Source organism: Neoarius graeffei, chromosome 14, assembly GCF_027579695.1.
Source record: "Neoarius graeffei isolate fNeoGra1 chromosome 14, fNeoGra1.pri, whole genome shotgun sequence".
Classification (NCBI taxonomy): Eukaryota; Metazoa; Chordata; class Actinopteri; order Siluriformes; family Ariidae; genus Neoarius; species Neoarius graeffei.
The window spans coordinates 44,947,663-44,968,647 of NC_083582.1; the positions used below are offsets into that span (position 1 = coordinate 44,947,663).

The 20,985-nt window shown below is 41.7% G+C and overlaps 1 protein-coding gene across 2 annotated transcripts in view; it reads left to right on the forward strand.

The window, feature by feature from the left end:
* The window catches only part of pcgf5b (polycomb group ring finger 5b), a 38,410-nt gene extending 32,730 nt beyond the window's left edge, over positions 1–5,680 (forward strand). For both annotated transcript variants that reach the window (XM_060939773.1, XM_060939774.1), the window contains exon 9: positions 3,352–5,680. In XM_060939773.1, coding sequence (XP_060795756.1) covers positions 3,352–3,399 — 48 coding nt within the window. In that variant the 3' untranslated portion in view covers positions 3,400–5,680. The remainder of the gene's footprint in view (positions 1–3,351) is intronic.
* Positions 5,681–20,985: the final 15,305 nt, after the last annotated feature.

Consider the following 20,985-nt stretch of genomic DNA (forward strand, 5'->3'; position numbering starts at 1 on the left):
TAAAGTAAAAGTCCACTGAAAAGCACATTAAATGTTTATACCGGAATACTACCACAGTAATTACAGTGAAAAATAAAATGGAAAACAAATTTGTTTGATCTCAGACATTAGTGATGACTGTTATGCCACGTTAGCTCAGAACAAAAGAGCTTCGTTTCTCACTCACCATTTTGCACTCAAGTTTTTCACTTAAGTTTAATGTCATATTAATGAGAACTCTAACACAGATGTAAGGAAGACAAACTTTGGAATCAAAGTTCCAGAATACAACGCTGTTCTACGATACAGTTATGCTAAGCTACAGCAGAAACTCGGCAGTTAGAAGTCTGCAAGTATGATGGCGTTGGTGGTGGCATGAGAATGAAATTTGGAGCTTTGGAACCTGAACTGTTTAAGCTGAATGTATAGATGAGCAAGTGAGCAAGCTGGACAAACTAAAGGACTCAAGTGCTGCTGCATCGCTGTCTTTAGGTAGAGATGAATCAGCAGGTAGTTGAATGGCAATACTGGTAATGTAAGAAAATGAAAATACAAATAGACTAACTTGTTGATGTAGGAAATTTCAAACAAAAAAGGTCTTAACTCTTTTTATTCATTTCAAAAATGAACTCTTTTGCACAATTGAAGATGATGTGTTGATTATAAATATTGCTATAAAAGTAATTCAGGTGGATTCTTCCTTTAACATCAAATCACACAAAGTTTGATGGACTGGTGCACTGAACCAAAGCCACAATATCAGTGTCAATTGTGGTAAATTTTATTAAAGCTCACATATCTCTATAGCTCCTGATAGATCAATATGAGAAAAAGTATTTTAAGAGCCACTGATGAAACAGTACTCCTAAAAACATCTGAATTTGTGGACTGAGATTTGATTTTTACATTCTGACGATGTGTTTCTATATTAGGTTTGAACTTGAGAAAGCATTAGAGGAACCAACCAATGGCCCTTTATTTTTGAATGGGTACACCCAGCTTATACATCCTGTCATTTAAATGATCGCTCAGGTAAACTATCGTCAGGTTTTTAGTAAGACCTCATTTATAAAGTCAAATTTTGATTTAGAACAAATTCAAATGGCAGTAAGATTTGTAGCATGTCTAAATTCACAACCTTCATAAAGAAAGATACTTGTAAGTGCATCACCAGTAACCTCAAGATTAGTGTTGTAGTACTTGAAATTGGTCTTGGTCTCAAGACCAGTCTCAAGACCACTTTTTGAAGGTCTCAGTCTCAATTCGTCTCGGAATCAATTGTATTTTTATTCCGTCTTATGTCTGTCTCAGACATAGAGAACTCTGGATTTTATTTCAAGACCAGTCAAGACCACAACTGCAGGGATTTCACTAAATTGCCTGTGCATTGTCTGATTTATTTGTTAATGTCGTTACAGTGATTGGATGTAAAAATTTCCTGCTTCAAATGCGACCAATAACATGACTAATTTGAAATTTTTCTTCACGGCTGTCATCCCTCCCCTGCCCCCCTTCACACCTACTGGTCTGGTCCTGGGCTTGACTTGATCTCAACCCTCAAAGTCTTGGTCTTGTCTCGGTCTCGATACACTCTGGTCCTGGTCATGACTTGGTCTCGGTTTAGTTGCTCTTGACTACAACACTACTCAAGATCATGTAAAGGTTACATCATGATTTTGGGGAGGTTGCACCATGGCATGGGGGAGCCATGGTCTAATGGTTAGAGAAGCAGCTTTTGGACCAAAAGGTTGCTGATTTGATTCCCTGACTCAGCAGAAATGGCTGAATTGTCCTTGGGCAAGGCACCTAACCCCAGGCTGCTCTGAGTATGTTGTATGTCGCTCTGGATAAGAGTGTCTGCTAAATGCCTGTAATGTAATGTTCTGATCTACAGCTTTGGCTATACAGGAATAAACTCTTTTGGGTGCCGCTGCTCTAAATCTGTCTCTGTGAGTGTCACTTTTAGGTGAGACTCTGAGAATACAACCAAAGGTGAGATCCAAACTGTCTGTAGAGAAGCACACAGGGCATGCCTGAGGTCTATCTAACAGATGTTCCTCTCAGCTATCTCAAATATGACATCTTAATGATGGGATGAAAGCTGGGCCATCCTTTGGATATTTACCCTGCTTTCACATCATGATCTATTTTGGTCCAGTTGAATGTTTTTTGGAAATCTGTCAATTTAAAGTACTACATTCAGGTATGTGTACAGCAGTATAGTCATATGCATTTTGCAATTTACAATTCCATTTTTTATAGTGGAGTAGAGTTTGTTTTTCAGGGTCAGACCAGTGACACACTGTGAAATTATGCCGTTTGAAATTTGCATATTTGTGTGTGTTCTGAATAGCAGTTTACTAATGAGCTGTTACTAATCTTGCCAGTCCTCATCCATCACATGCTTCATAAATCAATACTAAAGTGCTACAGGTGTTTCACATAACAAGTACTCTGGACGACAAATGAGTAGAACCACAAAGGTGTTATTTTCCGAACACTTTGAACTGAATGGTGTGACAGCTACCTGCAATTCTACTGGAATTCTCATTAGGCACGAAAGGCACAGAATTGGGTCAGTGTGGGCCTGTACTTCATTTCCCCTCTTTCTGCTAACACTCAGAAATCTTCTGCTCTCTCTGTTTCTAAAAATACTCTGCCTGGGCTCAAATATATTCCAGAAACAGTCTATATTTTTGTTGATGTTCAAGCTAAATGAATTTTTTTACATATGAAAATCTAACAATGGAATATGTCCAGTATAAGAGAATATAGAAATCTTCATGAAATCTTTTTTTATTTTTAGTCACTATCTTTACTGCAAGGATAGTAAGACAAATGTGTGTGTGTGCGCGCGCGCGTGTGTGTGTGTGTGTGTGTGTGTGTGTGTGTGTGTGTGTGTGTGTAATGGCTGAAGTGCCCTTAGGCAAGGCACTGAACCCCCGACTGCTCCCCAGGCTGCTCTGGGTATGTTGTACGTCGCTCTGGATAAGAGCGCCTGCTAAATGCCATTAATGTAATGTAGTGTGTATGTGTGTGTTACTATCTCATAACACAGAGCTGATAGCAACCCTCTGAATCTCACCAATCTCAATTTCTGTCATGTGACATCCTTTGTCAGTTGGTTTATGGAAAACATATATTAAACTTTTATGACCTGCATAATGTCATAATGTGCAATTTGCAGTTCCTCTTTCATTTCCATATTCATTTTGATCAATGGCTGCTTGTCTCTGACAATTCTTATCAAAGTTCATTTTGAAAGTATTTTCTTTAATACTGTGACACAATTTCAAAACCCTCTGTGCTTGTTTCAGTATGATCAATGATTTGATAAGTGACACTCATTTGTCTTCTTTATCTCTTTTCTAGGCCTACCCAATGGTACTGGAATATCGTCCTCGTATCGACTTTGGCTAACCCATTTGAAGCTCCTGCAGTTTTCTCATCCCAGCAAAAGACGGAACAGTGAATGGACACACCGCACAGGAGGGACTTAATCACACCATTGTTTTTCATTCATTCCAGTTCTTTCTTTTGTATTTCCTTATACATTCTCAGACTTCCTCATTCATCAGACTTGTCGTCACAGCTGGGACTGTAGCTGTCTGAATGCGTGTTTAATCCTGCCCTGGCTTGGCATGTGTGTCTCGTTCCATTTGTTGGTCTACCAAAAGAACTGTTGACATGATCGGTCATGACGTTATTGACCCACAGAAATTCACATGCCATGAGATAATCACTCAACAAGTGTGCTCATTTGTCATGACAGCTTTTTTTGTATTAATAGTTAAAGTAGTGCCTTTTCTGAACATCCTCTTTTTGCTGATCTCAACAATGTCAGTTTTTAATCATAGCCAGTAAGGAAATACACAATGGTGTCTTATCTGTTCCAAGCATCCTTAGTTATTATTCAAATAAGCTATTTTTTTTTCTGTCTTGAACTGAACCATAAAGGAAAGCAGGGTATACATACGGTGGCCCGGGACACGTGTTCCAACAACGTCTTTGTACATACATAGAAGGAAGCCTTACTAGGAGCAGTGAGGAAAGCACTGAAATCTTGCACTAGATTTACTGATGAAACGCTGCTTTGTTCAAAGTGAATCCGGATCCGGGAAATCCACATGTATTAAAAGTGCTTGCAAATGTATAAAATAAATATCTATATTATTTTATCTATATATGTATGGAAGTAATACATCTGTGTGAATGATGAATTCACATGTAAATTGATATGAAATTTTTCTATCAAGAAAAAAAGATCTGGTTACACTAAAGCACTTAATTACGGAAATAAAAATTCAGTAATAAGTGAATTTCTATTTTTTCCCCCCATTTCTTTAAATCTGCACAGTAAAATAAAATGGTCACATGTAAAGCAAATCCATCCCTCCATTCCTATCATCCATTCTTATCATTTCTATTTAAGAAAGTACAAATACTCCTAGATGTTACTGGAGCGCTTAAACCCCTCCAAAGAAATCAAGAATCAGATACCCAGAGACATCACTGGTCACTTTTATCTTCTGTACCAGTGACCTTTTTTTTTTTTTCAGAAACACACTTTCTGACATATCGGAATGAAGTCTCAATCACTGGCTCCAGTGGAGAGCTCTGTATTTACACCCAATCTATTTTCAGAGTGTCCCTCAATATTATCAACTTGGACATGAAAAAAAAATCAGTCAACTACGGGTGATGGTGAATCAGAACTTGCATGGTTTTTTTGAAAGTATCTTTATTACTGTCCTTGTCTTTGAAGGTCACGTTCATCACGGTCATTTCTACAGGTTGTCTAGCCATTCTAGTCTGGTTACCTATGTCATGTGACACAAAGTACTAAATGACTGTCTCCAAATGGATATAATTAATAGGTTTGTTAATTAATTCCACAATTTTCTATCTGACGTGACTGTTCAGAGATGATATAATAGATGATGATATACTGATATAATTCATATTCTATTAGGCCTTTCGTATTAGAGTACCAAAGAGACACACACACACACACACACAAAAAGATTCAGTAAAACTCCTTTCAGCTATCAAATTCACAAATGCTTAAAAAAAATTAAAAAACAGTGAAAGGAAAAACATGGCTTTCATTTATCTATAACAGAAAGTACCTAGCAAACCAGACATTGCTTTCTTGCAGTCTTGTATGTCTAGAGTCCAGACTATACATGTCTCAGCAAATTTCTTTTAAAACATTTTTATTTTAAATAGATCTTTTGGATTTCAAACTCGAAACTGAAATGAAGCCTAAGAAACCATTTTCCAGTGTGTTCTGTATGGTGTGTATATCTATAGTGATTGGTTAAAAAACACACACACAAAAAAAAAACACAAGTGACTTTCAAACTCCAATAGTGGTTTAAAGTGGTACCTGAATAAATGTTTAAATCAATTAATGTTTTAAATGTCCTTGTGCTGCAATGAACAATGTATTTTTGTAACAAGAAGCACTTGTACAAATTTTTAAAAAATGGTTGAATGTTTAGCCGACATCAAACTCTGCTTAGAATAATCGATTCTATTTTTCAATGTGCCTGATATCATTCCTATAGAGACGTGTACATACTGTATACAAGTTACTCTAAATGTGAAGCTTTGTTAAATACATACGTGATTGAATGAAGAATTACCTCTGTGGCGTGATTTGGATTCACAATTGTTTGAATAAAAAAATAACGAGTTATTTTTGTATAACCTAAATAATGAGTTGTAAGACCTAAATAAGACCATGTGCATTGTTGTTTATATGGTTTCTCTTACAATGGTTAAAAAAAGGTACCATAAATTTGACAGTAAATTAACTGAGTATGCTTGTATCTATGATACATGTATGGTACTGTAAATAAAGCAACTGGCAACTGCTTCTCAATTAAAATAAATTAATTAATTTAATAAACATAAATTTACTGACAACTGCTTCTCAAAAACCTAATGTAATTTACTGTCAAATTTATAGTACACTTTAATCTATTGAAAAATGCATAGTTAAAAAAAAAACCCTTAAAAACTACTTTATTTTTGCATTTTTAAAAATTTTATTTTACATGCCAAGACTAGTCTGATGTAAATGTAAAGTATTGGTCAAATGTTTGAACACACCGACTCATTCATAGGTTTTTCTATATTTTGATTATTTTCTACATTGTAGAGCAATACTGAAGACGTCAAAACTATGAAATAACATATGGAACAAATATGGAATTATGTGCTAAACAAAAATGTGTTAAAAAATGAAATATGTTTCATATTTTAGATTCTTCAAAGTAGCCAGCGTTTACCTTAATGGTGCTTTGCACACTATTGGCATTATCTTAACCAGCTTCATGAGGTAGTCACCTGGAATGCTTTTCAATTAACAAGTGTGCCTCGTCAAAAGTTAATTAGTGCAATTTCTTGCCTTCTTAATGTGTTTGAGATCAAACAGTAAATAGTAAATAATAATACAGTAAACAGCCCTATTCCACAACTGTAGTAATCCATATTATCTTATGAACTGCTCAACTAAGTAAAGAGAAACAACATCCATCATTACTTTAAGACATGAAGTGTCTTTTAATTAATAAAAATAAATTAGAATCAGAAGATGAAGATCAGAAGATGTGTCCAAACTTTTGCCTGGTACTGTAAATGTTACATTTTCAGCAGGGAAAACAAAAGCTGACCATCTTTTATCTCATTAAATCATATTAACCTTTTGACCATAACAATTACCGACGCTAAAGCAACAACAGGGACATTTTTGAGACATTTAAGTAAGAAGACAAACAGTGGTCCAAAAACCTATCATTAACTTAAACGGTTTTTGAGATGAGAAAAAAGTCGCAGGTTTTTATAGGTCACTTCTTAACAAACAAGCTAGCTAACAGTACAGAAAGGTACAATAACAACTCATCAACTTGGCAGCTGAGCTGGTATCATGATAAAAAAAAATCACAGTCAGAAGTATGTGAATACCATCTTGAGCAAGCGTGCACATGTGGTGACATTCCAAAGTCACAAAGTGGCAAATTATGCATTATTTATGATAAATACAATAAATATTTATATTCATATGTCATAAAACTATCATGGGTGGCACAGTAGTACAGTGGTTAGCATTGTTGTCTCACAACAAGAAGTTTCTGAGTTTGAACCTTGCAGTTGATAGACGGCCTTTCTGTGTGGAGTTTGCATGATCTCCTCATGCTTGCATGGGTTTCCTCCAGGTGCTCTGGTTTCCTCCCACAGTCCAAAGACATATGGATTAGGTCAACTGGCTACTCTAAATTGTCTATACACTGCAAAAAATTGGCCTTTCAAAAATAAGAAATAAAAGATTAAAACAAAGCATGAATCAGGTGAAAAAAATCTGCCAATGGAACTAGTCAAATTTGACATGGTAAGATTTCTTAAAGTAAGATGAAAAATCTAACCTGTTTTTAGATAAAATAATTCCAAAATAAGATTGGGGAACTTATTATGCGAGATCTGATTAACTCAAAATAATCAAAATAGTTCTTATAACAAGATCGTACTTCTTACATTTAGCCATTCAAGTCATTTTTATTTATTTCATTTTAAGGGTATTTCAGTTAAATTCATGACAAAGTCTTAGCAGTAAAAACTGAATTTAAGATAAATATACTAATATTAGGATTGTTAAATTCTACAACTAAGCATTGCTAGCTTAAAAGATTCTCCTTCTGTGACCTGTAATTAGTAAAATACTCTAGATATGAGACCAGAGACAATCTTGAATCAAGTTGACGACACGTGTAGCATTGCAACAAGGGTTTTTTTTTCCCATTTCAACATTCAAACATTAAAACATCTCTTAAGATTCCACTTACCCAGGACCTCAGGCACCAAAAAAAAAAAAAAAATAAATAAATTAAAAAAAAAAAGTCTACGCATTTTGACTTACAGTGCTTACACAACGCCAAAGCAACAGTGCAGTGTATGCGGGGTTTACAAGATCAGGCACAAAAAAAAAAAGTCTATGGATTTTGAATTACAGTGCTTACACAACGCCAAAGCAACAGTGCATTTTGGGGGCACTGACTATTCATGTGTACGAGGGGTTTACAAGATCAGGCACAAAAAAAACCCAAACAAACAAACAACAACAACAACAACAACAAAAACACTGAACTTAACTCACAGCATTCCAAAAAGACCTCACTAAAACGCCCTCCACTCACTCATAGCCTTTTTGAAGGCACTTGTCTGGTCTAGAGTATGTACAGCATCTAGAAGGAGCTCACTCTGAATGACTGAGAAAACAGTCACAGTAAACATAGGATACGTAAGGTGGAGTTGAATTGTAATAAAAGATTTAAAGATTTCAGTAAAGTTCATTTATTCCCAAAACAAGCATACTTTGTTTTTTTTCTTGAAACAAGATGAACCGCATTTGACAAATGTCCAAAATGTACTTACTTGTTTTAAAAAAAACTTGTTTTATTTTCAAAGGTGCTCCAAATAAGACTTTTTCAAGACATTTTGTCTATACAAGATTTTCAAGATGGACTGTCTAAAAACTAGCCTTTCTAGCTAAATGAGGTTTTGCTTGTTGGGCAATTATGTCTTATAATAAGGGTGGCTAGATGTTTTGGCTTGAAAATAGACAAATAAACTTCCTAAGATTTTTATTTTTTGCAGTGTAGGTGTGAATGTGAGTGTGAATGGTTGTTCATCTGTGTTAGACCTGTGATAGGTTGGTGATCTGCCCAGGATGTGCCCCACCCCGCACCTGTAGTCAGCTGGGACTGGCTCCAGCTTCCTCCATGACCCTGATGGATAAGTGGTATAGATAATGGATGGATAGAGAAAACCATCATTCCTTTTTCCTTTTCTCACATCATACACATCAAACTATGTGGAGTTGGTTCATGCTCTACACCTATGGCATGCTGTTCACTACTGAGCCTGCTACATCAGCTGGATTGTTACCAAAACTGCCAGAGGGACGCACTCTCTTCATTCACCTCAATTTCTTCCTCTGAGTTTTTGACAGCCTCCATCATCCACCTGTCCTACAGGCCTATGGATACACACTGCTAGACTGTGTGAGTGGTTTTCATTCCACCATAACATTCACTGTTCTTGGTTTAGTCCTGTGATTCAATAAGTCATGCTGCAACCAACTACACTGAATCGGTCTCCTGGGCAGTGGTGGCTCCGTTATTAAGACATTGGGCTTCTGATTGGAAAATCATGAGCTCAAATTACAGCACCACCAAGATTCTACTGTTGGGTCTTTGAGAAAGGCCCTTAACTCTCATTTGCTCAGTGGCATCCAAACTCTTTTCCCATATTATGGCATGCAACCTCACAGTGAACTCAGAACAGTGCTTTCTAATATTGAAATGGGCCATGCAAATCATCAATGTGGTGCTAGATTCATCAGTGACATGCTGTCAATGGCAATTCTTGCTTGTATGGTGCCTTGGGTGATCCTTCAGTCCCTCCCCCCTGCCTCCTAAAAAAATTGTGTGTCTAGTCAAGTCAAGTCAAGTTTATTTGTATAGCGCTTTTAACAATAAACATTGTCGCAAAGCAGCTTTACAGAATTTGAACGACTTAAAACATGAGCTAATTTTATCCCTAATCTATCCCCAAAGAGCAAGCCTGTGGTGACAGTGGCAAGGAAAAACTCCCTCAGACGACATGAAGAAGAAACCTCGAGAGGAACCAGACTCAAAAGGGAACCCATCCTCATTTGGTCAACAATAGACAGCATGACTATAATATTAACAGTTTTAACATGAGGACAGTTTTGTTGATGTTATAACTCTTCATTGATGGACACTTGAGTGCAAAACTGATCATGATAACTGCAGTCCTAAAGTTAGCAAGACAACTGTAGTCCTCAGCCATAAAAGCATTACTGTAAGAGTCCAGAGCATCCTCCAGGTATAACCCTCAACTGTCCTCATGGGGCCGTCCTTCACAGGAGCGATGCGATAAAACTCCGACCAGACACAGGGCACCAGGATGGATCAAGCAGGTCTGAGGGGCAGAAGAGGCCAGCATCTCAATCCCAGGACCAACATGTAACTCAGAGGGACAGATTGGGGGGGGGGGGGGGGAAGAGAGAGAGAGAAAGAAAACACATGTTGTTAGGTATGCCCTAAAAATGACAAGTATTAAATCTGTGTGGTAGGCTCGCAGAGACGAGAGTCTTGACATCAGGCATAACACACAACAATGGCATGTTAATATGGTTAAAAAAATATCATGACCTGCTCTGGCTGGATGCTTGATTGGGTGATGGGAGCACACTCCTCAGCAATGATGAGATGCAGATGGGATCCTTAGGGCTGGCTAAGACAATTCAGTTACATTTCACCGGGTCTGGGACATGCGACAGAATGTCTGACGGCCGATTCCCTGCAGGCTACGATAGCCAGTCGAGGTCTCCACCCTCTCCACCAAAAGATTTCCTGTTGACTCCATGTAACTCAGAGGGACAGATTTGGGGTGGGGGGAGGGAAAGAAAACAGAGGTTGTTAGGTATGCCCAATGTCACCTGAATAAGTAGGAGCAGTATACATATTGCACCGAGTACAAGCAGGGACTCCGGCAACTAACTATGACAGCATAACTAAAAGGAGAAAGCCAGAAGGTAACACAGGCATGAGGGAGCCCCGGGACATAAAGCAGCCAGCCACTACACCGTCAACAAACTCGAGTGAGCAAGCGAGTGGGGACTGACAGCATCCATACAGCCCAGTTTACTAAAACACTCTATGTCTGAGGACCCTCTAGATCTACACCTTTACCTCATAAACACCATTAACAAAAGGCTTGACTAAACAGATATGTTTTCAGCCTAGACTTAAATGCTGAGACTGTGTCTGATTCCCGAACATTACTTGGAAGGCTGTTCCATAACTGTGGGGCTTTGTAAGAAAAGGCTCTGCCCCCTGATGTAGCCTTCACTATACGAGGTACCAGCAGATAGCCTGCACCTTTTGATCTAAGTAGGTGTGGCGGGTCATAGAGGAGCAGAAGTTCACTCAGGTACTGTGGTGCGAGACCATTTAGTGCTTTAAAGGTCAATAGTAGTATTTTATAATCAATACGAAATTTGATTGGGAGCCAATGCAGTGTGGATAAGACAGGCGTGATGTGGTCATATTTTCTAGTTCTAGTAAGGACTCTTGCTGCTGCATTTTGAACTAACTGGAGCTTATTTATGCACTTATTGGAACATCCAGACAGTAAGGCATTACAATAATCCAACCTGGAGGTAACGAAATGTAGTGGGGTGCATATTCACATTCTTTCTCCCCTCCACTAGGAGGAGTCAAGTCTCGGTCCTAACACAGGAACTAATTTTGGGGCACTCTGGACTATTTAAGGAAGTGGTGTGTGTTGTGATGGGAGGGGGCCGTTAGTTCCTGGTTGATGCGGTGGGACGTGTGGAGCAGCCTTGTTTAACTTGCAGTTGCTGCCGTGCTTACATTAGTTACTCTACAACAGGAGTACGCACTGGCTCTGGAGGTTGCTTTTTAGCAGAAGTTGTTTTCTTTCTCTCTGGTCTAGTGGAGCGTGGAGCACTGTTCATGTGCCTGTCCGATTTAATCGGAGTACATGTTGGTTTCAGAGTTTTTCTTCATGGTCTGTAGTGGAGCGTGAAGCACTGTTCATGTGCTGGTCTGATTTAGTTGGAGCCGGTCTGATTTAGTCAGAGCACGTATTGGCTTCAGAGTTTTTTTTCTTCCTGGTCTGTAGTGGAGAGGAAGTATTGTTTGTGTGATTTGCATGTGCTGGAAGCTGCTCACCTACTGTTCCCATGGCTTTCGCTGCTGCTGTTTTGTCTCCCGTTTGATTTTCCACTTACAAATGGTGGCTGCTCGGCTTGCTTGCGGCTGCTTCACAGTTGCTGTTAGCCTGTAGGCTACTGCACACTTGGGGGCTTGGTGCAAAGCGGCTAAATTGTGGTAATTAGTGCCTGTTGTGTCTGTAGTTTTCTTTTTTGGTTTTGCTTAGTTGTTTTGTTTGTGAAATGTACTACAGAGTGGGTTAATGTAGCTGTGCCTGTGGTGTTTTTTTTTGTTTTGTGTGTGTTTGTGGGTGGATGTGTATGGTATGTGTGGGCATGATGCCAATTAAGTGCATGTAGAAAGAGTGTATGTATGCTTGTGGATCTGTATGACCCGTCTAATTTTGTCTCCTGTGACCAGGGTAGCTGTACTTTTTTTTTTTCCGTCCAGTGGGAGCGCTTCGGGACAATGTTCAGCCCTAGCTGTGAGGAAAGTTAAGTCATCTTACTGTGCTCTAAGTATATTTAACTTTTTAGAATGCCAGTAGCTGCTGTAGGTATTTGCCTAATCTGTGTATTTTTCTTTCCCGTTTTGGACAGGAGTGTAGCAATCCAGGTGGGTCCTCGGCTGACCTAGAGGTGGTGGAGCCTTCTCACTTTTTCCTTTGTGTCCACAATGGGTGATTTTTGTTTTGTTTTACAGTTGTGTGCTGTGATTTTGTTTGTTGTTTCTTTTCTGGGCCTCTGCCCCTTTTCTCTTGTTTGTCAGCCTGGCGCGCTTGGTAAGCCCTAGCTCTGTCCTAGTTCCATTTATTTAAGTAAGCAGTAAGTACTATGGCTAAATGGCTATTATGTATGTGCAGTGTCCTGGGTTATCTGGAGTATGTTTAAGTGAGGTGTGAGTGGTTGTTTTAAAATCTGTATTTGTTTTATCAGTGGTTATCTATGTGTTGTAATAAATATTTTTTGTGTGGAACATATCTCCCTGGCCTAAGAGTGTTTGAACCTGTGTGTCTATTTGCTTGTTATGGTTAATGTCCTAGTAACTGGTTAATGGTGTCTGGGAACATAATCCCCAGACTGGCGTAGTCAACTACCAAAATTTATATTTAAAAACCTGGCCTTTGCTACAAACTGGCGTAGTCAGCAGGATTTCACTCAGTAAGGCTGGAGAGGTGTGTTTATTTGTTTTGTTTGCTCTTCATTTTTTTTCTGAATTCATTTGGTATTTGTTGTGTGTAGTAGGGAGACAAGGCAGCAGCTGTGATTTTTAGGAACAATTGGTACCTGGCCTAAGGTAGGACTGTTTTTGGGTTTTTTTGCATAATTTGCTATAGCCCTGACATTTCAGTTCCTATAGTTATGGAGGAGGAAATGCAGCAGTTACGGGAAATGGTTGTACAGTTGCAGGCAGATAATGAGTGCTTGCATCAAGAGCAAATCGCCCCTCAAATGAGTTCCAACCCAATCTTGCCTACACCTGTGGCAGCTGGTTCAGTGCCTACGGCAGGGACCAGCACTCCGGTAACGGAGCGGTTAGTTGTTATACCCCGTGAGTGGAAGTGCCCCATGTTCAATGGGAAAACTGGTATAGGGCTGGAGGAATGGACTGAGGAAATACAGGCATGTATGCGAGCGCGGCACATATCTGAGGCTGATAAAGCCTTCTTCATCTTTGATCATTTGGAAGGGGAGGCAAAGCAGGAAATTAAGTATTGGCCCAGTATAGAGCGAAGAGATCCCGCCAAGGTTTTGGCTATTTTACAAGAGCTTTATGGTCTCTCCCAATCATATGTTACCTTGCAACAAGCTTTCTTTGCCAGACAGCAGCAAGAAGGTGAAACGTTGCAGGAGTTCTCCCTGGCTTTGATGACTTTGATGGAGCAAGTGAAACAATGGGCTCCAGATGGTGTGCCTAATTCCATAGTCTTACTTCATGATCAGTTTGTAGAACATGTACTCGATAATGCCCTTCGCCGGGAATTAAAGCAGTTTGTTCGTCACCAGCCCACAGCCACTATGCTGGAAGTGCATGGTGAAGCCATGAGATGGGAAAGGGAGGGCTTACCGGGAAGTGTTAGGGCCCGTAGTTTCTCCTTACCTTCAGCTTATGGCATTCAGTATGCCATGCGTGGCGGTCCCGGTTTTACTTCTCCAACAATGCCAAAAAGCTCTGAACTGGACGAATTAAAAACCATGTTGAAACAGCAGCAGGAACAACTTAGCCAACTGACACAGGCAGTAGCATCCCTCCAAGCTGCTGGGTTTTCTGGTCACCCTCAGCGCAGTGGCCCAATCATTTGTCGCCGATGTCAAAAACCCGGCCATTTTGCTAAAGATTGTGATGGGGAAAGAGTTCCTCGCCCCAACCTTTCAACTCATGTTGCTACATCCAGGTCATCCCAATTGCCAGAGCAGGGAAACTGAATCCCACTGCGTTGCCGAGCCACAACGCAGATGGGTTTTCTACTGGCTCTTTTGTTTCTTCTGCTCCCAGGTTGATGTCCTCTTGTCCTAATATTGATGTCTGCATCGGGGGGGGGGGGGGTGGTCCCTTGTTTGTTAGATACTGGATCAATGGTATCTACGGTAACTGAGAGCTTTTTTCGCCAGCAGTTTGAACCATGGGGTCATGAGAGCCTGCAGTCTTGCCATTGGCTCCAGTTGTGGGTAGCCAATGGCTTGGCCATTCCATATCTTGGCTACTTGGAATTGGATATTTTCTTGTGTGAGAGACTTATTCCACGTTGTGGGATCCTGATTGTACAAGACTCCCCAGGCACCCCACCTGCTGTTCCTGGAGTGCTGGGAATGAATGTCATTAGTCAGTGCTACCAGGAGCTTTTTGGGGCCTATGGCCCTGCTTTGTTTGATACCCCGTCAGTGGTGCAGGTTCCTGGTCCGGTTCTTGAGGCTTTGCAGAAGTGTCATCAGTCTGCCATTCAGCCGTTGGACTTGCCTATAGGTACCGCTCGGGTTCGGGGTACCCACATGGTGCATATCCCAGGTGGGGTGATGCAATTTATACCGTGTACTTGTCCTGCCCAGCTGGCTGGTACAGCAGCACTTTTTGAACCTCCTCCATCTGGACTTCCAGCTGGCTTTCTTGCCTTCCCATGTCTTGTTCAGATCATAAGGGGTACAGCTCTAGTCCCAGTGGTCAACATGGGCATGACTGAAGCCTTGCTTTACCCCCGCATTAGCATGGGGTCTTTAACCCCTGTTCAGATTATTAGCTTTCCTACGGGTATCACGGAAGTTAGACCTACCACTGCGACTGTGTCCGCCCAGTTGGTGACCAGCTCTTTGCAGGACAAAATCCAGGCAGTGAACTTGAGCGCCTTGTCTGAAGATGAACAGCTTCAGGTCAGGGACCTACTCCAGCGATTATAGCTCAGTCTTTTCTGTCCATGAGGGTGACTTGGGTTGCACAAATTTGATATCCCATGATATCCCTTTGCTAGATGATACACCAGTCCGTCAGAGGTATCGGCACATTCCTCCATCTGAGTACGAGACTGTAAAGGCTCACATTAATCAGCTTTTGGAGGCTCAAGTTGTTCGAGAGAGCTCAAGTCCTTATGCTTCTCCTATTGTCTTGGTCAAAAAGAAAGATGGGACATTGCGTATGTGTGTTGACTATCAGTTGCTCAATAGTAAGACCAGAAAAGATGCTTTTCCCCTTCCTCGCATTGAAGAAAGCCTTGACACATTGTCCGGTGCATGCTGGTTCTCGACGTTAGATCTAGCCAGCGGTTACAATCAGGTTCCTGTGTCAGAGCAGGATAAGCCTAAAACAGCTTTTTGTACACCATTCGGCTTGTTTGAATGGAATCGTATGCCTTTTGGATTATGTAATGCTCCCAGTACATTTCAGAGGCTGATGCAGAGGATGTTTGGAGACCAGCAGGGCCAATCACTTCTGCTTTATTTAGACGACATTATTGTCTTTTCTGCATCAGTCTCACAACATTTGCAACGCTTGGAAATTGTCTTGAGTCGACTTCAACGGGAAGGGCTAAAAGCTAAATTGGAAAAGTGTGCTTTTTTCCAGCGGGAAGTTGGCTATTTAGGCCACATCATTTCGAGTCAGGGGGTGTCCACTGACCCGGCTAAGGTCGAAGCAGTGGCTAAGTGGCAGCGTCCCAAGCATGTTTCAGAGTTGCGATCCTTTTTAGGATTTGCTAGATACTACAGGCGTTTTGTTGAAGGTTTTGCGCGATTGGCAGCCCCGTTACATAAGCTAGTGGTGGAGCTAGTGGGTTCAAAGTCTAGGCAGGGGTCAGGGAAGGCTATAGAGACGGTATGGACCCCGGAGTGTGAACAGAGCTTTGAGGCATTGAAGGCCAAGCTAGTTTCTGCCCCAGTACTCACTTATGCTGACTTCTCGTGCCCATTCATACTGGAGGTCGATGCTAGTCATAATGGCCTAGGAGCAGTTCTCTCCCAGGAACAGGAGGGTAGGGTAAGACCTGTAGCTTATGCCAGCAGGGGGCTCCGGCCCACTGAGCACAATATGGTGAATTACAGTTCGATGAAACTGGAGTTCTTAGCGCTCAAGTGGGCCATGATGGAGAAGTTTAGGGAGTACCTCTTGGGGCAGAGATGTGTGGTCTTTACGGATAACAATCCACTTAGCTACTTGCAGTCGGCTAAATTAGGGGCGACTGAACATCGGTGGGCAGCTCAGCTTGCAGCCTTCAACTTTGAACTGAAGTATCGATCAGGCCACAGCAATGGAAATGTAGATGCACTTTCACGGCAGTACATGTCCAGCCAGGATGTAGCTGATCAAGTTCTTCCTGGTACTGCCATTCCTGAAGCCCTGCAGGGTGCTCCAAGCCTTCAGTGCCTAGTGCCAGCAATGCAGTCCATGGTTTGTGTCTTGCCATCTTACACCCCCTCTGACCTTCGGGCTCTATAGGAGGCTGATCCCCTTCTGAAAGATGTGCTGGAGTTTTGGAGGAAATGGGTACAGCCAGCACCGGAGAAGTATCTCCAGGTACAGGTATCTCCAAAGATACGCATAATTTTGCATCAGTGGGACCTCCTAATAGAGCAGGAGGGAGTGTTATACCATCGAGTGTTCCGCCCTGATGGGGGTGAGGAGTATTGTCAACTTCTTTTGCCTGAAGTCTTGCAACGGGAGGTGCTTATGCAATTGCACCAAGATCATGGCCACCAGGGTGTGGAGAGGACCATTGACTTAGTGAGGCTATGGTGTTATTGGCCAGGAATGTCAGCGGATGTTAAACAGTGGTGTCAACAGTGTGAGCGCTGCCAAGTGGCTAAAAATTCTGCAACGGGGTCGCATGGGTTTATGGGCCACTTGTTGGCCTCCAGACCCAATGAGATCTTAGCCATAGATTTCACCCTCCTAGAGCCATCTTGTAATGGTTTAGAGAATGTGCTGGTCCTGACAGACGTATTTAGCAAATTTACCCAGGCTGTTCCCACTCGGGATCAACGAGCTTCTACAGTGGCGCAGGTTTTGCTAAATGAGTGGTTTTACAAATTCGGGGTCCCGAGTCGTATCCATTCGGATCAGGGAAGGAGTTTTGAGAGCTCCTTAATTCACCAGCTTTGTTGTTTATATGGGGTCACTAAGTCCCGCACCACCCCTTACCATCCTGCAGGCAACAGGCAGTGTGAGAGGTTCAATAGGACCCTTTACAATCTTCTCTGTACATTGCCTGTGTCACAGAAAAGAGACTGGGCCTTGTGTCTCCCACAAGTACTGTTTTTTTTACAACTCTACGCCGCATCAGAGCACAGGGGAATCTCCATTCTTTTTAATGTTTGGTCAGGAAGCTAGACTTCCTATTGATTTCCTTCTAGGCCAGGTTGAAGACCTGGTACCTGGGAAGGTCCAAGACTGGGTAGTGGAGCACCAGGTGCGATTAATGGTAGCCTATGAAGGTGCTCGGGAGCGCTTACAAACAGCAGCCAGTCGAAGGAAGGAAAGGCATGACCAGCAAGTACGAGACATGCCCTTACGGGTGGGTCAGTTGGTCTACCTCCGAGACCTCGGAGTCCGGGGTAGTCAAAAGATTCAGGACGCCTGGAGTCCGGTGCTTTACAGGGTGGTAAAGGCTCCCCTTAGTGATGGAGTAGTTTACACCATTGCACTGGCGGATGACTCGCAGAAGGTCTGGCATGTCCATCGGGACATGCTAAAACCCCTGGTGGGACCAGATCCTGGGCCACCGGTGGTAAATCCCCATCCCCCATCATCAGTAGGTCCAGTGGACCCCTTTGATGATCAGTAACTCTGCTTGGTAGGTCCGGTAGTCGGTTCCACCTCTAGACTGCCTAACATGGTGCCAACAGAGGTGCCAGTGCCAACAGCAGGGGATTTGGACTCTGCGGAACCCATAGGGGAGTTGGCACAGGGCCCAATAGTCTGTGGCCCCTCTGGCACCTTTAGATCAGCCCAGTACACAGGCTGTACACCGGACAGGATGTACAACTGCTGGCCAGCATTCAAACCCCCATCATCCCCCTCGAACAGCAGGGCCTAGTTGTAAGGTCCCTGATTAGGCGGTTGTTTTGTCTAGTGTCCAGTAAGCTTTTGGGTCTGTTGGTTGTCTTCTGTTTTATCGTCGGGACGCCGATACAAAGTTGGGGGGTAGATTGTAGTGGGGTGCATATTCACATTCTTTCTCCCCTCCACTAGGAGGAGTCAAGTCTCGGTCCTAACACAGGAACTAATTTTGGGGCACTCTGGACTATTTAAGGAAGTGGTGTGTGTTGTGATGGTAGGGGGCCATTAGTTCCTGGTTGATGCGGTGGGATGTGTGGAGCAGCCTTGTTTAACTTGCAGTTGCTGCCGTGCTTACATTAGTTACTCTACAACAGGAGTATACACTGGCTCCGGAGGTTGCTTTTTAGCGGAAGTTGTTTTCTTTCTCTCTGGTCTAGTGGAGCGTGGAGCACTGTTCAGGTGGTATGTGTCTGTTAATCTTCCTATCATCTTATATGAGACTTATAGTGACTTAATATCCGTTCTTTTCACTTCGTTAGCCTGTCCAATTTAGTCGGAGTACGTGTTGGCTTCAGAGTTTTTCTTCCTGGTCCGTAATGGAGCGTGAAGCACTGTTCATGTGGTATGTATCTGCTAATTTTCTTATCGTTTTATATGGGATTTATAGTGATCTAGTAATCGTTCTTTTTGCTTTGTCAGCTGGTCTGATTTAGTCAGAGCACGAATTGGCTTCAGAGTTTTTTTTTCTTCCTGGTCTGTAGTGGAGCGGAAGTATTGTTTGCGTGGTATGTAGGTACATGGTTTTTTTTTATCTTGCTATGTGTGGCTTATAAAGCAATTTAGTATTTTAAGTTTCATTTTGTCTTTCAGATTTGCATGTGCTGGAAGCTGCTCGCCTACTGTTCCCATGGCTTTCGCTGCTGCTGTTTTGTCTCCCGTTTGATTTTCCACTTACAAATGGTGGCTGCTCGGCTTGCTTGCGGCTGCTTCACAGTTGCTGTTAGCCTGTAGGCTACTGCACACTTGGGGGCTTGGTGCAAAGCGGCTAAGTGGTAGTAATTAAGTGCCTGTTGTGTCTAGTTTTTTTTTTGGTTTTGCTTAGTTGTTTTGTTTGTGAAATGTACTACAGAGTGGGTTAATGTAGCTGTGCCTGTGGTGTTTTTTTTTTTTTTGTTTTGTGTGTGTTTGTGGGTGGATGTGTATGGTATGTGTGGGCATGATGCCAATTAAGTGCATGTAGAAAGAGTGTATGTATGCTTGTGGATCTGTATGACCCGTCTAATTTTGTCTCCTGTGACCAGGGTAGCTGTACTTTTTTTTCCGTCCAGTGGGAGCGCTTCGGGACAATGTTCAGCCCTAGTTGTGAGGAAAGTTAAGTCATCTTACTGTGCTCTAAGTATATTTAACGTTTTAGAATGCCAGTAGCTGCTGTAGGTATTTGCCTGATCTGTGTATTTTTCTTTCCCATTTTGGATAGGAGTGTAGCAATCCAGGCGGGTCCTCGGCTGACCTAGAGGTGGTGGAGCCTTCTCACTTTTTCCTTTGTGTCCACAACAGGTGATTTTTGTTTTGTTTTACAGTTGTGTGCTGTGATTTTGTTTTTCTTTTCTGGGCCTCTGCCCCTTTTCTCTTGTTTGTCAGCCTGGCGCGCTTGGTAAGCCCTAGCTCTGTCCTAGTTCTATTTATTAAAGTAAGCAGTAGGTACTATGGCTAAATGGCTATTATGTATGTGCAGTGTCCTGGGTTATCTGGAGTATGTTTAAGTGAGGTGTGAGTGGTTGTTTTAATCTGTATTTGTTTTATCAGTGGTTATCTATGTGTTGTAATAAATATTTTTTGTGTGGAACATATCTCCCTGGCCTAAGAGTGTTTGAACCTGTGTGTCTATTTGCTTGTTATGGTTAATGTCCTAGTAACTGGTTAATGGTGTCTGGGAACATAATCCCCAGACTGGCGTAGTCAACTACCAAAATTTATATTTAAAAACCTGGCCTTCGCTACATGGACTAGTTTTTCTGCGTCATGCAATGACATTAAATTTCTTATCTTTGCAATATTTCTGAGATGAAAGAAAGCTATCCGGGTGATGTTATCAATGTGAGTTTTGAACAAAAGACTGGGGTCAATAATCACTCTGAGGTCTTTTACTGCTGCACATGAAGAAACAGAAAGGCCATCCAGAGTCACTGTGTAATCAGAAAACTTACTTCTAGCTGTATGTGGTCCTAGTACAAGTACTTCAGTCTTGTCAAAGTTAAGCAGAAGGAAATTAATAAGCATCCAGTGTCTAATGTCCTTTACACATTTCTCAATTCTATTAAGCTGGTGTCTCTCATCAGGTTTTGCAGAGACATACAACTGTATGTCATCAGTATAACAGTGGAAACTAATACAATGTTTACGAATAATATCACCCAGAGGTAACATATAGAGAGAAAAAAGCAGTGGACCCAAGACAGAACCTTGTGGAACACCAAACTTTACCTCAGTATGTCTAGAAATATCACCATTTATATCAACATACTGATAACGATCAGTTAGATAAGACCTGAGCCAGGAGAGGGCCATTCCCTTAACTCCCACAACATTTTCTAGTCTATCCAGAAGAATGGAATGATCAATGGTATCAAAATGGTAGGTGTCTAGCCAACCTCTCCCATCTCCTGACCATGCCCCCAACTGTGGACTTTTTGCACTGAAAACAGTATGTGAGTCTGACCTCCTAAAAACATTTGTTGCACAAATGCATCCAGTA